This window comes from Oncorhynchus tshawytscha, linkage group LG28 (assembly GCF_018296145.1).
Source record: "Oncorhynchus tshawytscha isolate Ot180627B linkage group LG28, Otsh_v2.0, whole genome shotgun sequence".
In the NCBI taxonomy this organism is placed as follows: domain Eukaryota; kingdom Metazoa; phylum Chordata; class Actinopteri; order Salmoniformes; family Salmonidae; genus Oncorhynchus; species Oncorhynchus tshawytscha.
Window position 1 is genome coordinate 33,418,358 of NC_056456.1, and position 22,570 is coordinate 33,440,927.

At 44.0% G+C, this 22,570-nt stretch overlaps 1 protein-coding gene across 4 annotated transcripts; it reads right to left on the reverse strand.

Moving 5' to 3' along the window:
• Nucleotides 1-41: 41 nt before the first annotated feature.
• LOC112227131 (UDP-N-acetylglucosamine transporter) lies at nt 42-21,624 on the reverse strand. 4 transcript variants are annotated; one of them, XM_042308071.1, is made up of 9 exons: nt 21,195-21,619; nt 16,533-16,562; nt 11,498-11,774; nt 11,121-11,275; nt 10,824-10,946; nt 10,235-10,409; nt 6,714-6,832; nt 768-901; nt 42-338 (listed from the first exon to the last, which is right to left on the reverse strand). In XM_042308071.1, exons 1-9 carry the CDS (start codon nt 21,195-21,197, stop codon nt 215-217), a joined length of 1,140 nt encoding a protein of 379 aa, XP_042164005.1. In that variant the 5' UTR covers nt 21,198-21,619; the 3' UTR covers nt 42-214. The 4 variants fall into 4 exon arrangements, with proteins under 4 accessions (XP_042164005.1, XP_042164004.1, XP_042164007.1 ...); XM_042308070.1 differs by having other exon boundaries at nt 21,146-21,619; XM_042308073.1 differs by lacking the exon at nt 768-901 and having other exon boundaries at nt 21,146-21,624.
• Nucleotides 21,625-22,570: the final 946 nt, after the last annotated feature.

The following is a 22,570-nucleotide window of genomic DNA, read 5'->3' on the forward strand; positions in this document are numbered from 1 at the left end:
AATCTAGACTCTGCTGTGGCTGGTGGTGGGTCTCCAATCTAGACTCTGGTGGTGGGTCTCCAATCTAGACTCTGCTTTGGCTGGTGGTGAGTCTCCAATCTAGACTCTGCTACGGCTGGTGGTGGGTCTCCAATCTAAACTCTGCTATGGCAGGTGGTGGGTCTCCAATCTAAACTCTGCTATGGCTGGTGGCAGGTCTCCAATCTAAACTCTGCTATGGCAGGTGGTGGGTCTCCAATCTAGACTCTGCTGTGGCTGGTGGCAGGTGGCAGGCCTGAGCCTCATAGCCATACAGGAAGGTGGCAGCAATGACCAGCACTGCTCCTAGGAAGAACACACTGGGGGGAGAGAGAGAGAGAGAGAGACAGAGAGAGAGAGAGAGAGAACACGAGAGAGACAGACAGAGAGAGAGAGACAGAGAGAGAGAGAGAGACAGAGAGAGAGACAGAGAGAGACAGAGAGAGAGAGAGAGAGACAGAGAGAGACAGAGAGAGACAGAGAGAGAGACAGAGAGAGACAGAGAGAGACAGAGAGAGAGAGAGAGAGAGAGAGAGAGACAGAGAGAGAGAGATTGATCAGAGGTTGTTAGAGTTATAGACAGAACATTTATATGTTCTGTCTATAACTCGTTCTCATATTAATTCAGCTCTCTTTTTGTATTCTCATCTGTATTTTATCAGGAAATCTGTTGAGATTATGAACCTTTTATCCACGGTGGACCTGGCCAGATGATTTATCAAAGTGTGGGTGTGTGTGCGTATGTGTACCTGGTGGGGTCGAAGTCCACCAACCAGAAGTAGGATATGAGTGTTGACAGGATGATGGAGAGTGAGGTGGCAAATCCCTTCAGGATGTTGTCTGCATACTTAATGACTGTTGCTATGACCAACCCACCCAGAGCCTGGAAACACAAGCAACACAGAGATGACATGGATTTAACCCTGTACTGCTGTGGGCTAAATCAGTGTTTCTTGGTAGCCTTAAACAAATCTACTCTGAAACAAAAGTATACACCTCACACACAGGGGGGTACACCTCATTTTTGCAGAGTGAGGGTGGCAAACTTACCAGAGTCAATTACTTGAAGGAGTCAATTTATAGAGTATACAAGTCAAGTATACAAGTGTAAGTCATTTTATATTTATTTAATTCAATTTCGCTAACGTTAACTAGACCTACTAGTAGTTCTGTTGTGATAATAACGTCAGTTAGACCAACCAGTAGGTTAGTTCCGTCTGTGAAAAAACGTTAGTTAGACCTACCAGTAGACTAGTTCTGTTGTGATAATGAGATTAGTAAGACCTACTAATAGGCTAGTTATGTTGTGATAATAACGTTAGGAGTGGTTTGCAAGTGATTTAATTATTTTGGGTCTTCTTTTTCTCTGTGCTCATCTCTACATGCCCTGTGCAACTATTTGCAATGCATCAGTGCAACAATGTTATCATAACCTGCCAAAAGTGATCCCACTTTCCCTCCTCAACTTCCCCTGACATGCTGTAGGCCTGTTTTACATTCAGCAATTAGCAAGAGCAAACCTGCTTCTTTCCCCAAATAAACTATTAGGCCTAGTAGAAAAATAGCTTTTGTAGCCTAAAGTGTTTCCTGGGAATTTCACAAGGAATTGCCTATTTCGGAGAGGCTTGCAGCCTATATAGCCAGTTGCGCATGTGAACGCTTGGATAAGAGAGGCTAGTGACTTGTAGCCAAAGTAAGAAGCTAAATATTAGCTAGATATTAGGCATTCACTGGGTAAATATTAAGACTATCGGCTAAATATTTACCTATCAACGTGCTAGAAAAATAAATGAGCAGATTATGAAACGGCAGATCTGTAGTCAGTTTCCACAGGCTGCGCTCTGTGGTCCCTGGGCATGCAAAGCTCCACTAATGATTAGTCCTTAGCCTACGTTTTTAGACAATAAAAGTATTATACCTGGGCTACAACAACACAGTGCAATGAGGAATCAATTATTGTTATTAAGTGAATATGCAAGTATTGTCCATAGTCTGTACACTGCAGTGATGTAGGCTAATTTGAATAACAGTTCACCTGTTTTGTTTCAGGCCAAAATAACTGCATAGGCCTACAGTTTAAGGCTGCTTATACAGCCATTTGGATCAGTGTGGGTCTATACTCGACAGTTTAGAACGTTCAGAAAGGTACATTTAGCAGGCCACTCATTTGGTGTAGGCCTATTTTGTCATGATGTAGCCCGGTGTTAATCTAGGCCTAGGCCTACTATAGGAAAATATAGGCTTCTCCTTTCCAACTTCCCGCCTGTAAATGCTGTAGCCTATTTTAGATTCAGCAAGCAAGAGCAAGCGTGCATCTCCCCTCCAATAGGATATTAGTAAACTAAAGAAAATAAGTCAAAATAATTGTCCAACAATAGTTTGTAGTCTGTCTTTTCCTGGGACTCCACCAGATTTAAGAGGAATAGCCATGGCAATGGAGAGGCCAGGTGCACAATTGCTCAACAGAACAATAAAGACAACATGTAGCCTATAGCCTAAATTAAAAGTGTATATTATACCATTATTCATAAGCTCAATGTTAGGGTAAATACTGCACTGAATACATCCAGTCAAAGGAAAAAAGTTTATAATATAAAGAAATCAAAGGTAGCCTACACTACAGATGACGCGGATGCTACACTACAGGACTGTTTGCTAGCACAGAATGTAATATGTTCCAGGATTCATCCAATGGCGTTGAGGTATACACCACCTCAGTCTTCGACTTCATCAATAAGTGCATCGATGACGTTGTCCCCACAGTGACTGTACGTACATATCCCAACCAGAAGCCATGGATTACAGGCAACAACCGCATTAAGCTAAAGGCTAGAGCTGCCGCTTTCAAGTGGGAGACTAATCCGGGCGCTTATAAGAAATCCCGTTATGCCCTCCGATGAACCATCAAACAAGCAAAGCGTAAATACCGCATTAAGATTGAATTCTACGACACCGGCTCTGACGATCGTCGGATGTGGCTAGGCTTGAAAACTATTACGAACTACAAAGGGAAACCCAGACGCGAGCTGCCCAGTGACACGAGCCTACCAGACGAGCTAAATGCCTTTAATGCTCGCTTCGAGACAAGCAACACTGAAGCATGCACGAGAGCACCAGCTGTTCTGGATGACTGTGTGATAACGCTCTCGGTAGCCGATGTGAACAAAACCTTTAAACAGGTCAACATTCACAAAGCTGCTGGGCCAGACAGATTACCAGGACGTGTACTCAAAGCATGCGCAGACCAACAGTCAAGTGTCTTCACTGATATTTTTAACCTCTCTCTGACCGAGTCTGTAATTTCTACATGTTTCAAGAAGACTACCATAGTCCCTATACCCAAGAAGCAGGTAGAATAAGGTAACCTGACTAAATGTTTACCACCCCGTGGCACTCACGTTGGTAGCCATGAAGTGCTTTGAAAGGCTGGTCATGGCTCACATCAACAGCATCCTCCCGGACACCCTAGACCCACTCCAATTCGCATACCGTTCCAACAGATCCACAGATGATGCAAACTCAATCGCACTCCACACCACCCTTTCTCACCTGGACAGCATTTGCTGCAACCCTATTACCAGTCTGTTCAACCTCTCTTTTGTATTGTCCGAGATCCCCAAAGATTGGAAAGCTGCCACGGTCATCCCCCTCTTCAAAGGGGGTAACACTCTAGACCCAAACCGTTATAGACCTATATCCATCCTGCCTTAACTTTTTAAAGTCCTCGAAAGCCAAGTTAACAAACAGATCACTGACAATTTCGAATCCCACCGTACCTTCTCCGCTGTGCAATCCGTTTTCCAAGCTGGTCATGGCTGCACCTCAGCCACGCTTAAGGTCCTAAACGATATCATAACCGCCTTCGATAAAAGACAGTACTGTGTAGCCATCTTCATAGACCTGGCCAAGGCTTTCGACTCAATCACTGTATTCTTATCGGCAGACTCAATAGCCTTGGTTTCTCAAATGACTGCCTCACCTGGTTCACCAACTACTTTGCAGACAGTGTGTCAAATCGGAGGGCCTGTTGTCCAGACCTCTGGCAGTCTCTATGGGGGTACCACAGGGTTCAATTCTCGGGCCGACTCTTTTCTCTGTATATATCAATTATGTCGCTCTTGCTGCAGGTGATTCCCTGATCCACCCCTATGCAGACGACACCATTCTGTTTACATCTGGCCCTTCTTTGGACACTGTGTTAACTAACCTCCAAACGAGCTTCAATGCCATACAACACTCCTTCCGTGGCCTCCAACTGCTCTTAAACGCTAGTAAAACCAAATGCATGCTTTTCAACCGTTCGCTGCCCACACCCACCCGCCCGACCAGCATCACTACTCTGGACGGTTCTGACCTAGAATACGTGGACAACTACAAATACCTAAGATGTCTGGCTAGACTGTAAACTTTCCTTCCACTGACCTTAGAGAGCCGTTTTATTTCTCTATTTGGTTAGGTCACGGTGTGATGTGGGGTGGGCATTCTATGTGTTGTTTTCTATGTTTCTTTATTTCTATGTTTTGGCCGGGTATGGTTCTCAATCAGGGACCGCTGTCTATCGTTGTCTCTGATTGGGAATCATACTTAGGTAGTCCTTTTCCCCTCCTTTCAGTGTGGGTAGTTATCTTTGTTAATGGCACTATAGCCCTGTAAGCTTCACGGTTGTTTTTCGTTTCTTGTTTTATTGGCAACACTTTAAATAAAAAGAGAAATGTACGCTCACCACGCTGCACTTTGGTCCACTTCTTTTGACGGCCGTGACATCTAGACTCATATCAAACATCTCAATCCAAAATCAAATCTAGAATCGGCTTTCTATTTCGCAACAAAGCCTCCTTCACTCACGCCGCCAAACTTACCCTTGTAAAACTGACTATCCAACCAATCCTCGACTTCGGCGATGCCATCTTCAAAATAGCTTCCAATACTCTACTCAGCAAACTGGATGCAGTCTATCACAGTGCCATCCGTTTGGTTACCAAAGCCCCTTATAACACCCACCACTGCGACCTGTATGCGCTAGTCGGCTGGCCCTCGCTACATATTCGTCGCCAGACCCACTGGCTCCAGGTCTTCAATAAGTCTATGCTAGGTAAAGCTCCGCCTTGCCTCAGCTCACTGGTCACGATAACAACACACAATAATAGCACGCCCTCCAGCAGGTACTGTATATCTCACTGTTCATCCCCAAAGCCAGCAGCTCCTTTGGCAGCCTTTCCTTCCAGTTCTCTGCTGCCAGTGACTGGAACGAATTGAAAAAAAAAAAAAAAAAAAAAAAAAAAATTGCTGAAGCTGGAGACTTACATTTCCATCACTAACTTTAAACATCAGCTATCTGAGCAGCTAACCGATCGCTGCAGCTGTACATAGTCCATCTGTAAATAGCCCACCCAATCTACCTACCTCATCCCCATATTGTTTGTATTTACTTTTCTGCTCTTTTGCACACCAGTATCACTACTTGCACATCATCATCTGCTCATCTATCACTTAAGTGTTAATCTGCTAAATTGTAATTACTTCCCTACTGTGGGCTATTTATTGCCTTACCTCCTCACGCCATTTGCACACATTGTATAATATACTTCTTTTTTCTCTTTTGTGTTATTGACTGTATGCTTGTTTATTCCATGTATAACTCTGTGTTGTTGTTTGTGTCGCACTGCTTTGCTTTATCTTGGCCAGGTCGCAGTTGTAAAGGAGAACTTGTTCTCAACTAGCTTACCTGGTTAAATAAAGGTGAAATAAAAATAAAATAAATAAATAAATAAATAAATGGAGGAGAATGTGGTGCTCTCGGAACGTGCAGACAGAAACCACATTAGGCCAACTCTCTATATAGAACTTTGGATTATATATAACCTCATTATATATAACCTCAATTATATATAACCTCACTTTCCAAAAACGTAATGATACATCCATTAAACACATCCATTTGTATGTGTAACAGGGTTATATTGGTGATTCCCCTTGCCACTTTATTGTTAAGCCAATGGGTTTTTGGTTTGAGTTTGTCTTGCCTTCACCTACTCAACATGGCATCTTATTGGCTGGTTTGCGTAGCATGCTTACGAGGTGGGATGTTCCAGTTAGAATCGTCCCAGTGAACAAGCACCAAACCAGCGGTAAATTGTTGGTTGCCAAGCACTGTACATCAAAAGTGATTTTTATACTCTCAAGTGATGATTTAAATGTACAATTTATATCAAATTGTTTGTAAATGTTATTCGAACATCACACATAAGATGCAGCGGTTTTTGGAGAATATTTGTTGTGCATTTTGTTGTAAAGAATTCCCGCCAGTACTAGCTAGCGACATACTGTGTCTGGGGGGGTTCATATATTTTGTACAGTGCGTGAGTACAGAGTTGGATGGTGAGACGTGCATTGCATGACGTGCAATTTTGTGCCGTTCCTAACAGGTACATTGTTAAAGATATTATATTGTAATTGTATTATTTTGGTAACTAGCCCAGTGAACAAGCACCAAACCAGCGTGCGTGAGTGCAGAGTTGGATGGTGAGACGTGCATTGCATGACGTGCAATTTTGTGCCGTTCCTAACAGAATAAAGCTACATGACTGGTGCTACATATTGGAGTTCCGTGTCGATGACTGATTTTACACAACGCAAGAAGAGTACTGTTACATATGGCCTGAGTAATAACTATAACTTAAGCATATGTACATTACCTGCAGGGCCACAACAGTCCAGGTGAGTGGGTTGTAGCCTTGGAACACTCCGGACTCCCTCACTCGCTCTCCGTCGTACACAAACACTCCCATTAGACCAAACACCAGGCCAAACAAACCTAGGAGAGGGAGAGAGAGAGGTCAAATCAACATTTATTTGTCACATGCACAGGATACAGCAGCTGTAAACAGTACAGTGAAATGATTACTTGCAAGCTCTTCCTCAACAATGCAGTATTCAATATAACAAAAATGGAAATATATAGAAAAGTGTACTAAAAAAAGGACGGAATCAATGCTGAGTTAGATAAAATACACAGGAAAAATACAAAACACACTATATATTCCAGCCACCCAAGTCATAGACTGTTCTCTCTTCTACCGGAGGACCAAGTCTGGGACCAAAAGGCTCATGAACAGCTTGTGTCCCCAAGCCATAAGGCTGCTGATCAATTAATTAAATGGCTACCTGGAGTCTCTTGCACTCACTCAACTCTACCCACACACTCACTAAACTCTACCCACACACTCACTAGACTCTACCCACACACTCACTAAACTCTACCCACACACTCACTAAACTACCCACACACTCACTAAACTCTACCCACACACTCACTAAACTCTACCCCCCACACTACCCACACACTCACTAAACTCTACCCACACACTCACTAAACTCTACCCACTAAACTCTACCCACACACACTCTACCCACACACTCACTAAACTCTACCCACACACTCACTAAACTCTACCCACACACTCACTAAACTCTACCCACACACTCACTAAACTCTACCCACACACTCACTAAACTCTACCCACACACTCACTAAACTCTACCCACACACTCACTAAACTCTACCCACACACTCACTAAACTCTACCCACACACTCACTAGACTCTACCCACACACTCACTAAACTCTACCCACACACTCACTAAACTCTACCCACACACTCACTAAACTCTACCCACACACTCACTAAACTCTACCCACACACTCACTAGACTCTACCCACACACTCACTAGACTTTACCCACACACTCCAACACACACACACACTACATGCATATTGACACAGCACACACACACTTTCACATTATTCACATACGCTGCTGCTACTCTGTTTGTTATCTATCCTGATTTCGTAGTCACGTTTACCCCTACCTACATGAACATATTACCTCAACTACCTCGTAACCCTGCCAAATTGACTCGGTACTGGTACTCCTTGTATACAGCCTCGTTGTTGGTATATTATTCTCTTACTATTTCCTTCTTCTTCTTTTCTTACTTTATCCTTTTCATATTTAGAAAATGTTTTTTTTTTACTTTTGCACTGTTGGGAAAGGGCTCATAAGTAAGCTTTGCACAGTAAAGTCTACACCATGTTGTATTTGGTACATGTGACAAATACCATTTTATTTATTTACAAGGTCAATACCAGTACCAATATCAATGTGCAGGGATATTGGTGATAGTTATGTAATCAGGGGTAAAAGTGACTGAGCAGCAGGATACACATTAAAAATGGTAGAAGCAAAGTATGGTGACTGTATGGTGATTTTGAGTTTGTGAGCATGTGTGTGTGCATCAATATGTGTGTGAGAGAGAGAGAGAGATTGAGAGAGAAAGAAAGAGAGAAAGAGAGAAATGGGTTTTAATTAAGGGAGGACTCTAAAATAATTGTCAAGCATTCCATTGCTTGTCATGGTTTATAATTACATGCTTGTATAGTTGTCACGCCCTGACCATAGAGAGCCCTCGGGGTTCTCTATGGTGTTTTAGGTCAGGGCGTGACTAGGGGGGTTATAGGTATTGTGTTTCTATGTTGGTGTGTGGGCTCCCAATTGGAGGCAGCTGATATTCGTTGCCTCTAATTGGGGATCATACTTAGTTGGTCCTTTTTCCCACCTGCGATGTGGGATATTGTTTTGTTTTTTGTTAGTGGCTATGTATTGCACGTTCGTTATATCTTTGTTGTTATTTGAAGTTCACTATTAATAAAATGTGGAACTCTACTCACGCTGCGCCTTGGTCTAATTATTTATACAACGATCGTGACAGAATATCCCACCAAAGCAGGACCAAGCAGCGTGCCCAGGTGGTAAAGGAGAGTTGGACATGGGAGGAAATACTAGGTGGATGCGAGACCCTTCCTTGGCGGGAGTCGCTGAGGAGTAATGGAGGACAGCGACGACACCGGGGTCCGCGGCCACAAACAGCCCAAGGGAAACCCCAAGATTTTTTGGTGGGGGCACAAGGGGCTGTTGGCCAAGCCGAGGAGAGAGCCAGAGAATGTCTAGGAAACGACGGAGCAATTTGAGAGAGAAGGATATCGGAGAGAGATGTTGGCTAACAGTATGCTGCAGCGCAGGTGTTTTGAGGAGCGTCCTGTGCTGGCTCCCTGCACTCGTCCTTAAGCGCGTGTCATCAGTCCGGTGCCACCTGTGCTGGCTCTACGCACCAGGCCTCCAGTGCGCCTCCCCAGCCCGGGTACGTCCTGTGCCAGCTCCCCGCACTTGTCCACCAGTGCGTGTGTACAGTCCGGAGTCTCCAGCGACGGTCTACAGCCCGGAGCTTCCAGTGACGGTTCACAGCCCGGAGCTTCCAGTGACGGTTCACAGCCCGGAGCTTCCAGTGACGGTCCACAGCCCAGAGCTTCCAGTGACGGTCTACAGCCCGGAGCTTCTTGAGCCGGTGCCATGGCCAGAGCTTTCCTCTGCGCCGGTGCTCAGTCCAGGCACGGCGTCCAGCCCGGCTCCATGGCTGGATCCGCTGTCTGAGTGGGTGCTACGTCCCGCACCGGAGCTGCCACCGACGCTAGTTGCCCACCCTAACGCTCCCCATCTAGTTTCAGGTTTTTGCGGTCGGAGTCCGCACCTTTGGGCGGGGGTACTGTCTAGCCCTGACCATAGAGAGCCCTCGGGGTTCTCTATAGTGTTTTAGGTCAGGGCGTGACTAGGGGGATTCTAGGTATTGTGTTTCTATGTTGGTGTGTGGGTTCCCAATTGGAGGCAGCTGATATTCGTTGCCTCTAATTGGGGATCATACTTAGTTTGTCCTTTTTCCTACCTGCGATGTGGGATATTGTTTTGTTTCGTATTAGTGCCTATGTGTGAAGTTTCACTATAAAATGTGGAACTCTACTCACGCTGCGCCTTGGTTCACTTATTTATACAACGATCATGGCAATCGTTTATGTTTTTAAGACCACGATTTTGGCATCGGGACATTGCCTAAGGATTGGAATTACAAGGGCTAGCAACCTAAAGTTGCTATACTGTTGTGAGAATACATTCGATTTATTGAAGTCGATGATTTAACTTTTTTTTTTTTTGAAGCTCTGGGAGAGCTTACACGTTACACGGAGAGACCATAAATGGTGTAATCGCTATAGAGAAAGTGGAAAGATATTCACACATACCAAGAGTATCGTTTATGTAGAATTAAATGAATCAATGAACCAAACAAGCATACAGAAACAAACCAACAGGTTCCAGTGATGCTGACCTAGCTGGATGTTGCGGACCCACACACTCTGTTTGGTCCCTTTGAGGATCTTCTCAAAGTAGACTCCAGCGAAGCCACTGGAGAAGCAGGCTATCAGTACGGCTATCACACCAACTAACTGGGAGCCTGCAGACAGAGGCGTCGGAGCTGGCCCATCCAGAGACTCTGAAGGCCACTGTGGAGACAAACACTACATCAGTATGGGAAACCAAATCACATCAAATGTATTTATATAGCCCTTCGTACATCAGCTGATATCTCAAAGTGCTGTACAGAAACCCAGCCTAAAACCCCAAACAGCAAGCAATGCAGGTGTAGAAGCACGGTGGCTAGGAAAAACTCCCTAGAAAGGCCAAAACCTAGGAAGAAACCTAGAGAGGAACCAGTGCAAAAATTCAATAAACTTTTCCTGGACATCATGATAACACTGATTTATTCAAATTATCCTGAAAAACCTGTGAACTTTAGAACAATTTAGACTTCTGCCTCCCTAATGTGGATAATCGAAGAGCAATGACTAATTGGACAAAACCCCATGCAAACAGGAATGATGAGTTATTGACTTGTCGGGTGTGTTTAGCTTTGTTACCTGAACGAGAGCGATACCAGTCATGAGGATGAGCAGGGACAGCCACTGGTAGAGCCCCAGTCTCTTCCCCAGCATGGATACTGAGAACAGGGCTGTGGTCAGGATCTTCAGCTGGTACGTCACCTGGTTGGGGACAATATCAATTTAAATTCATGCCAGTCGAAATTGGACATGAAATGGAGTATGAAGGCCCTGAGTGTTCACCTTATACTGAGTCCCTCCATTTGTTCCCCTTATACATGTTGCAGTACACACGCACATGCAAACACACACACACACGGGTGTCACATCTCTCACCTGGTAGGTAGCAGCGTCCAGATTGGACAGGGCGACATAGAGAAGGTTATTCTGGAGTGTGTAGATGCCTGATGGGATGGCCAGCTTCAACGTCTCCATGGGCTTGTTGAGAATCTCTTCCTTCAGTACCCGATTCAACACAAGAAAACTGAAGTCTGACAGAAAGACAGACAGAAATTGAACGGCCACACAATGAAGCCTAAGACAGAGATAGAAAGACAAAGATACTGTAGGAGCATTATCTCTGCTGTCATTGTTTATCCAATGACTGTGTTACAGACAGCCAACCAGCCAGACGGACAGCCAGATGGACAGCTAGCCAGACGGACAGACAGACAGCCAACCAGCCAGCTAGCCAGATGGATCACTAGACTTACCGTGGTCATAGAAGATGAGCAGCAGGCAGATGAGGATCTTAAGCAGTTCGGCCAACACCACGGCTGAGGAGGCTAGGTAGCGGGGCCCCTCGCCTTGCAGTGTGCGCGAGTACCTCATGGTAAGCACCAGTGAGGTGGTCTGCAGCACCAGCACACCCAGGGACATGTACTTGAGCCGTGACTGGGATGGGGAGACAAGGGGCGATGACATGGAAACGAGGTGGGATGCCTCCATAGAGTCAGGGGATGTGGCCAGGCGTGAAAGGCCTGGTTTAGGCTGTGGGAGAGATAGATAGACAGTGAGATAGGCTGGGTTACGCCATAAGTCCAGCAGATGCACATGCGTTTTGCTATATGTTGTTTTTGCCGGATGTCTAACTTGCATCTTCTCTACTTGATGCACATGTGCTTCGCAAAGCTGCAGAACGGTTTGCAGCATGGAGAAGATCATTTTCACCCTGTTTGACCAAAACTAATAATTAGAACTGATCAACCTACTGGTTTCATAGGCTGGCAGAGCTACCAATAGACTGGCGCGCACAAAGGCACATTACAACGATGAATCTACTTTGTTTCTATTCTTCTGTTACATTAATCTCAAGCAACATAGTCATGATCATTTTGTCTCCGTATGGTGCCACCACTTCCTGAGGAAGTTTATTTTCTCCCTAATTTCGATCTTGTCTCACTGCTGCAACTTCCCGATTGGCTCAGGAGGGGAAGGTTGAGTCATGTGAGTCAGAGCGTTGGACTAGTAACCGGAAGGTTGCAAGTTCAAATCCCCGAGCTGACAAGGTACAAATCTGTCGTTCTGCCCCTGAACAGGCAGTTAACCCACTGTTCCTAGGCTGTCATTGAAAATAACAAACTCATGCTGGGAAAAGCAAAAAGGCGAAACTAACCGTTCTGATAAAAACCTTAGGGCACTCAGCCTCGGGGATGCCCTGCTGACCACACCCTTCTTCCTTGTTCCTGGCCTGCCCTGCCTCTTCCACTAATCCAATTGTTTCTTATGGACAGAAAAGAGCAGAGGCTCTGAGCTGTCCGATCAGGTCCATTGTCTACTTGTTCCCAATGGTGGTGAGTATATCGGTAGCTAGACCATAGACTGCTGTTTATGTATCTGGCTATGTATATTTTGATAATCATTATCATCGCTAGCATAGCTGGCTAACATTAGCCTACCACAATACAACTCGGATTAGTCTTGGATGACACAATGACCTTTCAAAAGAAGGCAAATAATTAGTAGGACAACATTTAGTCATGATTGTGATGTTGCCAGATTGACTGTAGAGGCAGTATAACTTTAGCCAGCTAACTAAGATTAAGGAGACCACCGTATTTTAGCTAGCTAACATTACCATTGCTAGCTATTTTTGACAAACTTTACTAGTAACAGTAATGGCAACATTGCCATCTCTCTAAAGTCAATTTGACAACATCAGAATATGGCAAAGTTGTTCCCTACTAATTATTTGCCTACTTTAGCGATGCCATGGTATTTCCATGACACTATAAGTTATAGTGATTAGAGCAGGGGTGTTGACTCCATTTGCCCCAGGGGCCGCATTCGGTCTTCAACGAGGTCCAGAGGGCCCGGACTGAATTTTTGTAATATTTCCCTTGCTATAAAAATGTGCAAAAAATGGTCCATTATTTTTTTTTAAATTTTCTACGCTCTCTGACTGTCTACGGATTGTTTGCGAGCTGGACAGTCAAGAAACTGTATGACTATATGTCCATTATTATTTCTACACAGTTACGATTTGGTTTTAGTCATTTTAAAGTATATTGAGTTAATTTCCCTCCACAATGTTTTGTATTACTATTATGATTTAATGTTTATTTTTTACAGGATTGGACGCCCTGCCCATATGTTTGACATCCCTGGGTTAGAGTGTGGGGCCAAAGGTCGCCGGTTCGAATACCCAAGCCGACAAGGTGAAAAAGGTCAATGTGCCCTTCAGCATGGCACTTAACCATCATTTACTTCAGGGACGCTCTACTACTATGGCCGACCCTGTAAAACAACACACTTCACTGCAGCTATCTTGTGTATGTGACAATAAAACAGTATTATTTATTTATTTATTTGGGATGAAACAGTCACATTAGCCCCTGAGGTGCAACCCATGTCCAGGGCACAAATACATATTGGATACAGCTATTGTGGTACTAGCTAACTTATGTCTGACTATAACAGTGTACTACATGGCAGCAACAAACCCAAACCAACTCAGGGCCATAGCGAACATGTCACAGTTGGTTACATAGTGTAATGGCGTCACAGGCCTGACTCCAATCTGCACCCAGTCAGTCTACATCTCTGAAGCATAGAATTATCTCCCAAACAAGATTGATATTTCTTGAGCTACATTATGTTAGTAATTAAGGGATGATGACCCTGTTTTTCGGTTAGACAAAGTGCACAGTTGGGTGCCAGGCTGATTCCCTGATCATGAACAAATGCCAGAACCTACCAGAAGGAGGAATGGTGGTATCATAATATGTCAAGCAATGTGATTGCAATGGTTTAGTGATTTCCAAAAATAATTGAATTCACTGTTCACTTGCTATTTTCACAGCTTGTCAGGCAAGACCTCTGCATAAAAGAGTATCATGTGACACAAGTAAACACTCGTGACACCTGTGTTGTCGGCAGAGTCTCCCTCGACTCCCTGTTAATTGAGGTGACTCCCTGTTAATTGAGGTAGGTGAATACCTCATGAAGCTGGTTGAGAGAATGCCAAGAGTGTGCAAAGCTGTCATCAAGGCAAAGGGTGGCTACTTTGAAGAATCTAAAATATATTTTATTACATGATTCCACATGTGTTATTTCATAGTTTTGATGTCTTCACTATTATTCTACAATGTAGAAAATAGTCAAAAGAAAAGAAAAACCCTGGAGTGAGTAGGTGTGTCCAAACTTTTGACCGGTACTGTATATTTTCAGCACAAGCATTTAGACACAATTACAAACTTAAAGGAGTAGGGCGTTCAAGGAGTTGGTCTGATGGGAATTGGTGATGTCATCAGCCTCGCCCTTACTTGAGGAACAATAGAGAACAAAAGAGGAAAGAAGTAAAGCACACATGTTATTACATGACTTACCTGGACCACCTATTGAGATTTACCTTAAGTAAATCAGGTGTTAAATGAGACTGGAGTGCCCTTACCCTAACCGTAACTCTTACCCTAACCGTAACTCTTACCCTAACCGTAACTCTTACCCTAACCGTAACCCTTTACCCTGACTCTTACCCTAACCGTAACTCTTACCCTAACCGTAACCCTTACCCTAACCGTAACTCTTACCCTGACTCTTACCCTAACCGTAACTCTTACCCTAACCGTAACTCTTACCCTGACTCTTACCCTAACCGTAACTCTTATCCTAACCGTAACTCTTACCCTAACCGTAACCCTTACCCTAACCGTAACTCTTACCCTGACTCTTACCCTAACCGTAACTCTTACCCTAACCGTAACCCTTACCCTAACCGTAACTCTTAACTCTTACTTTAACCGTAACTCTTACCCTAACCGTAACCCTTACCCTAACCGTAACTCTTACCCTAACCGTAACTCTTACCCTAACCGTAACTCTTACCCTAACCGTAACTCTTACCCTAACCGTAACTCTTACCCTAACCGTAACTCTTACCCTAACCGTAACTCTTACCCTAACCGTAACTCTTACCCTAACCGTAACTCTTACCCTAACCGTAACTCTTACCCTAACCGTAACTCTTACCCTAACCGTAACCCTTACTCTAACCGTAACTCTTACCCTAACCGTAACTCTTACCCTAACCGTAACTCTTACCCTAACCGTAACTCTTACCCTAACCGTAACTCTTACCCTAACCGTAACCCTTACCCTGACTCTTACCCTTACCCTGACTCTTACCCTAACCGTAACTCTTACCCTAACCGTAACTCTTACCCTAACCGTAACTCTTACCCTAACCGTAACTCTTACCCTAACCGTAACCCTTACCCTGACTCTTACCCTAACCGTAACTCTTACCCTAACCGTAACTCTTACCCTAACCGTAACTCTTACCCTAATCGTAACTCTTACCCTAACCGTAACTCTTACCCTAACCGTAACTCTTACCCTAACCGTAACCCTTACCCTGACTCTTACCCTAACCGTAACTCTTACCCTAACCGTAACTCTTACCCTAACCGTAACTCTTACCCTAACCGTAACTCTTACCCTAACCGTAACTCTTACCCTAACCGTAACCCTTACCCTGACTCTTACCCTAACCGTAACTCTTACCCTAACCGTAACTCTTACCCTAACCGTAACTCTTACCCTAACCGTACTCTTACCTTACTTACCCTAACCGTAACTCTTACCCTAACCGTAACTCTTACCCTAACCGTAACTCTTACTTACCCTAACCGTAACTCTTACCCTAACCGTAACTCTTACCCTAACCGTAACTCTACCCTAACCGTAACTCTTACCCTAACCGTAACTCTTACCCTAACCGTAACCCTTACCCTAACCGTAACCCTTACTCTAACCGTAACTCTTACCCTAACCGTAACTCTTACCCTAACCGTAACTCTTACCCTGACTCTTACCCTAACCGTAACTCTTACCCTAACCGTAACTCTTACCCTAACCGTAACCCTTACCCTGACTCTTACCCTAACCGTAACTCTTACCCTAACCGTAACTCTTACCCTAACCGTAACTCTTACCCTAACCGTAACTCTTACCCTAACCGTAACTCTTACCCTAACCGTAACCCTTACTCTTACCCTAACCGTAACTCTTACCCTAACCGTAACTCTTACCCTAACCGTAACCCTTACCCTGACTCTTACCCTAACCGTAACTCTTACCCTAACCCGTATTCTAACAGATAGTTTGTTGATATCGTGACATTCTATAGAGCCTCTACTTGGGACTATCCAAATAAATTCCACGTTTTTCTAATGTTCGCAATTATGGCCCCACTGCAATGACTAACAATCAATTGTATTCAGGCCTTACACAGTTATTAACACATACCTTCAGCATGCAGAGATCTAACCCATAGCCCTGGAACACAAGAAAGCAATACACATGTATTTATTTAACCAGGCAAGTCAGTTAAGAACAAATTCTTATTTACAATGACGGCCTACCCCGACCAAACCCTAACCCAGACGACGCTGGGACAATTGTCCCCATGGGACTCCCAATCACAACCGGTTGTGATACAGCCTGGAATCGAACCAGGGTCTGTAGTGACACCTCTAGCACTGAGATGCAGTACCTTAGACTGCTGCACCACTCGGGAGCCGCCACATGATGAATGCCCAAAAAGTTTGTTATCAGAAATATAACGAAGACTAGCCTGGTTGCAATCTGGTGTTTCTGCTCTCTTGCCAACTCCTTATGGAATTGTCATGCAAAACATTTGGCAAAAGTACAATCAGATGTCGGACCAGGACAGACAACATGTTAACTTGAAATACCGGCACAAATGGCAATGTACATATCATAACAATCAATCTCTTCTGAACGAACAGTAATTCAGAACAATAGACATCACACAACTAGTAACTAGTGAGAGGCAGAACTTAATCATAGACTTCTATATTATCCTACATTATCCTTTCTAAGTGTGTATACCACCCTACTAATCAGTGGAGTGTATTCATAGATGCCAAAACATTGACCAAGAAAAAAACAATTATAATAATAATTTATATTTTGTGTCTCTGTGTTGTCATAACTTCGCATGAGGCTGAATGTATCTCACCGGAGAAAGCATCCGAGCGAGCGAAACAGCCCCCCTCTGTCTCTGTATGTGTAGGGCATCTATCTGATGCTGTCTGGTCGTGAAGAGTATGACATTGTTGCCGCCTGTAGCATTGAATGCAAGGGAAGCCAACAAGCATTTGGACTCCCTTGATAATTTTTTCTTTAAAATAATAGCCAATCAGTGTTGAGCTAAACTGAGTGAGCTCAACTGTGAATGGTCCTGGCGCACCAAAAAAAGTGTCAAGGGAAAACAGTTTGGATTTGGCTTCACGCCTACCACAGAGAAATATGTCATTGACAGAAACAACTTGAATTGATTGACAGAGTCATAGACCAATTTGTCAACATAAAAGAGAGGAGGATGGTATTGGCGTTTCTCTACAAGTAGGGTTCCATGTTTTTTTTCTACTTGCAAGAACGCTCACACACACATCAGACACATTGGACAGCCACATCCTATTCAGCGTACGATGATTGGACTCAACATGTTTTGGTATCTTTTAGTTGCCACTGTATTAGACTAAGCATAGGTGATTTGATGATGTTGAAATGTTTAAGGTGAAATGGTGCTGGAATTAGTGGAGGCATCTCCTGTTTTCTTTGCGACTTGCAGTAACTCTCCATGGTTCTAAATCAATAGTTGTTCAGTGGTCTGAAAATGTCAGAAACAAACTTTCTTGACCACGCTGTAGGTCATGTAACTGTCTGTTACTGTACATGCAATATGCTTTGTGAACTGCACTGGACAAAGGTTGTCACACCTGCCCCTGTGTCTTCTTATTGTCTCTGCATTAGGCATATAGTTCATATGCCTTGCGACCGTGATATAACAGGATTTACAGAGCAAACATCACAATTATCACAACACATATACACACACATTTTAATAAGATCAAATACAATACCTGACCAAAAGTATGTGGACACCTGCTTGTCGAACATCTCATTCCAAAATCATGGGCATTAATATGGAGTTGGTCCCCCTTTTGCTGCTATAACAGCCTCCATTCTTCTGGGAAGGCTTTCCACTATGTTGGAACATTGCTGCGGGGACTTGCTTCCATTCAGCCACAAGAGCATCAGAGAGGTTGGGCACTGATGTTGGGCGATTAGGCCTGGCTTGCAGTCGGTGTTCCAATACATCCAAAAGGTGTTCGATGGGGTTGAGGTCAGGGCTCTGTGCAGGCCAGTCAAGTTTCTTCCACACCAATCTCAACAAACCATTTCTGTATGGACCTCGCTTGGGGCATTGTCATGCAGAAACAGGAAAGGGCCTTCCCCAAATTGTTGCCACAAACTTGGAAGCACAGAATCATCTAGAATGCCATTGTATGCTGTAGCGTTAAGATTTCCCTTCCTTCACTCGAACTAGGGGGCTTCGCCTGAACCATGAAAAACAGGCATAGACCACTATTCCACCGCCACCAAACTTTACAGTTAGCACTATGCTTTAGGACAGGTTGTGTTCTCCTGGCATCCGCCAAACCCAGATTCGTCCGACAGGTTGCCAGATGGTGAAGCGTGATTCATCACTCCAGAGAACACGTTTCCACTGCTCCAGAGTCCAATGTTACACCACTCCAGCCAATGTTTGGCATTCCATATGCTGATCTTAGGCTTGTGTGCGGCTGCACGGTCATGGAAACCCATTTCGTGAAGCTCCCGAAGAACAGTTATTGTGCTGAGGTTGCTTTCATTGGCAGTTTGGAATGCAGTAGTGAGTGTTGCAACCGAGGACAGATGACATTTACTTGCTTCATGCTTCAGTCCCGTTCTGTGAGCTTGTGTGGCCTACCATTTCGCGACTGAGCCGTTGTTGCTGCTAGACGTTTCCATTTCACAATAACTGCACTTACAGTTGACAAACTGACTTGTTGGAAAGGTGGCATCGTATGACGGTGCCACATTGGAAGTCACAGAGCTCTTCAGTATGGCCAGTCTACTACCAATGTTTGTCTATGGGGATTGCATGGCTGTGTGCTCGATTTTTATACATCTGTCAGCAATGGGTGTAGCCAAATCTACTCATTGGAAAAGGTGTTCACATACTTCTGTATATACAGTGCCTTCAGAAAGTATACAGACCTCTTCCCCTTTTCCACATTTTGTTACGTTACAGCCTTATTCTAAAATTGATTCCAAAAAAACATCCTCAATCTACACACAATACCTCGTAATGACAAAGCAAAAACAGTTTTATTTTTGTATTTTTTTGCAAACAAAAATATAAACAAATGGAATATCACATTTACTTAAGTATTCAGGCCCTGAACTCAGTACTTTGTTGAAGCACCTTTGGCAGCGATTACAGCATTGAGTCTTCTTGGGCATGACGCTACAAGCTACAACCTGTATTTGGGGAGTTTCTCCCATTCTTCTCTGCAGATCCTGTCAAGCTCTGTCAGGTTAGATGGGGAGCGTTGCTTCACTCCAGAAATGTTCGATCGGGTTCAAGTCCAGGCTCTGGCTGGGCCACTCAAGGACATTTAGAAAGATGTCCCAAAGCCACTCCTGCGTTGTCTTAGATGTGTGCTTAGGGTTGTTGTTCTGTTGGAAGGTGAACCTTCGCCCAAGTCTGAGGTCCTGAGCACTCTGGAGCAGGTTTTTATCAAGGATCTCTCTGTACTTTGCTCCCGTTCATCTTTGCCTCGACCCTGACTAGTCTCCAAGTCCCTGCCACTGAAAAACATCCCTGCCACTGAAACACATGCCAGGTTTCCTCCAGACGTGACGCTTGGCATTCAGGCCAAAGAGTTAAATTGTGGATTTATCAGACCAGAGAATCTTGTTTCCTCATTGTCTGAGAATCTTTAGGTGCCTTTTGGTAAACTCCATGCAGGCTGTCCTGTGCCTTTTACTGAGGAGTGGCTTCCGTCTGGCCACTCTACCATAAAGGCCTGATTGGTGGAGTGCTGCAGAGATGGTTGTCCTTCTGGAAGGTTCTCCCATCTCCACAGAGGAACTTTAGAGCTCAGTCAGAGTGACCACCGGGTTCTTGGTCACCTCCCTGATCAAGGCTCTTCTCCCCCGACTGCTCAGTTTTGCCGGGTGGCCAGCTCTAGGAAGAGTCTCAATGGTTCCAAACTTCTTCCATTTAAGAATGATTGAGGCCACTTTGTTCTTGGGGACCTTCAATGCTGCAGAAATGTGTTGGTACCCTTCCCCAGATCTGTGCCTCAACACAATCCTGTCTTGGAGCTCTACGGACAATTCCTTTGAGCTCATGGCTTGGTTTTTGCTCTGACATGCTCTGTCAACTGTTGGATCTTATATAGACAGGCGTCTGCCTTTCCAAAACATGTCCAATCAATTGAATTTACCACAGGTCGACTCCAACCAAGTTGTAGAAACATCTCAAAGATGATCAATGGAAACAGGATGCACCTGAGCTCAATTTCGAGTCTTATAGCAAAAGGTCTGAATACTTATGTAAATAAGGTATCGTTTTTTAAATGTTTTTATAAATATGCAAACATTCCTAACAACTTGTTTTCACTTTGTCATTATAGGGTATTGAGTGTAGATTGCTGAGGATTTATTTTTATTTAATCCATTTTAGAGTAAGGCTGTAATGTAACAAAATCTGGAAAAAGTCAAGGGGGCTTAATACTTATGTAATATGGCTTTTTTTTCTGGCTTGACTTCACCACTGATTTTACTGCTACTGCTACTAATACAAATACACTGACAATGCCCAAATACAGATAAGACAACCAAGATGAATGGACTAGCCTGTCTGAAATATAAAGCTTAATATTACTGGCCATGCCTTTACTGAACCTCATGCACACATAAGAGCCAAAGCCCACTTAGTCTCAAGACCAAGAAAAGACCACAATGTGCTTTCACTAACATGTCCAATTTATCCAACCTACCTTTTCTGAGCAACTCATAACACTCCCCAACCAATAAAACAAGACAAACCATAGCAGGACGGCTGAGAAGGCAACGTGGCTCCTGGAGGTAAAATCAGCCAGGTCCCTTTGGAGAGGCAGGATGCCACTCCTTCCTATGTGTTAGCGCTTAGTGACTGGAGAGCCAGATGGGAGAAGCAAATTCAGTAATGTTGCAAGAGCTAGGTCAAATTGCTGAAAAGTTGTTGATGTTTATGCATCCTGACTGGGCCAGCCATAGGCTCACTCAAAGGCAGGCACAGCTCTGAAAGGAAAAATCCACTCAAAAACTATTAGTCCACTGTTGATACAGTCCCAAAATGTTTTGCATTTCAGAAATAAAGCTTTCAAGATATAGGACTTTCAAAAAGCTAATTGTGACTTGCCACATCAACACAATGCAAAGGAATTTATAATTCTTCGGGTAGTCTTCGGGTTTCTGCTGAGTGCTTCAAATAAACGTGTATCTGATTGGAACGACTTTTTCCTGTTCATCCAGTTTAGCATTTTCCCATCGGCACCTTCACTAACCTGTTTTGGGATTGATTGACTGTACTTATTACCTTAACTGCAATGTGTAACTTTTTGGGCAACTCAACCAAATTACCATAGAAATGTGTGTTATAGATCTGTCATTCGCACTGAAAGCAAGTCTAAGATGCTGTAGATATGTTCTATGTGGGCTATTTCTATGCTTCCTGTTCTTAAGTTAAGTTTTTGTGTCTTTTGGTTTCGGCTTTGTACACCAGCTTCAAACAACTGAAAATACAATAAATCTAAACTAAGATATTAGTTTAGATTTAGTACATTGATGTTCTACACTCTATTGCTCTATTGCTCTATTGCTTCTCTATTACACCTTTAAAGTATTTTTTTTTACCATTGATATATTCGTGAAGACCAATATGAAGGGGATCTACTTTCAGGCATGTATTTTACGGCTGCTACTTTAGGTAAATGAGTAGGTAACGTGGGTGCAGGGAGAAGGGCTAAAGCTGAAAGAGCAGAGACGTGACAACGCAACAACACACTAGCCTTCTTGTGTAGACACACTCAAGCTGCTTCTAGTGGGGAGTGGCCACACAATCCCTCTCTGTGTGTGTGTGTGTGTGTGTGTGTATACCGGGAAGGGGAGGAGGGTGTGGGGATGTCAGAGCACCGAGTAGCCAGAAAGCCGCCCTTCATACATACATACACACCTACACACACACACATGGGTTCACTCACTCGCACACACACACACACATGCATGTGCACACGCAAAAACACACACACAACCACTCTGTCTTCATAGGAACCCTGGACGTAAACACACATTCCCTCACTCCAGTGGCTTAGCACTGAGGACCCAATGAACACACAGTTGAACGGTTACACACTCACACACCTATTCCCAAAAGGCATTAC

Excerpts from the sequence above, each read along its gene's own strand:
- LOC112227131 (XM_042308070.1), bottom strand. Across the intron at positions 11,775-16,532 it reads TAGATCTCTGCATGCTGAAG|CCTAAACCAGGCCTTTCACG; the intron begins GTATGTGTTAAT and ends TCTCTCCCACAG. Across the intron at positions 902-6,713 it reads GGACTGTTGTGGCCCTGCAG|GCTCTGGGTGGGTTGGTCAT; the intron begins GTAATGTACATA and ends TTGTGTTTCCAG.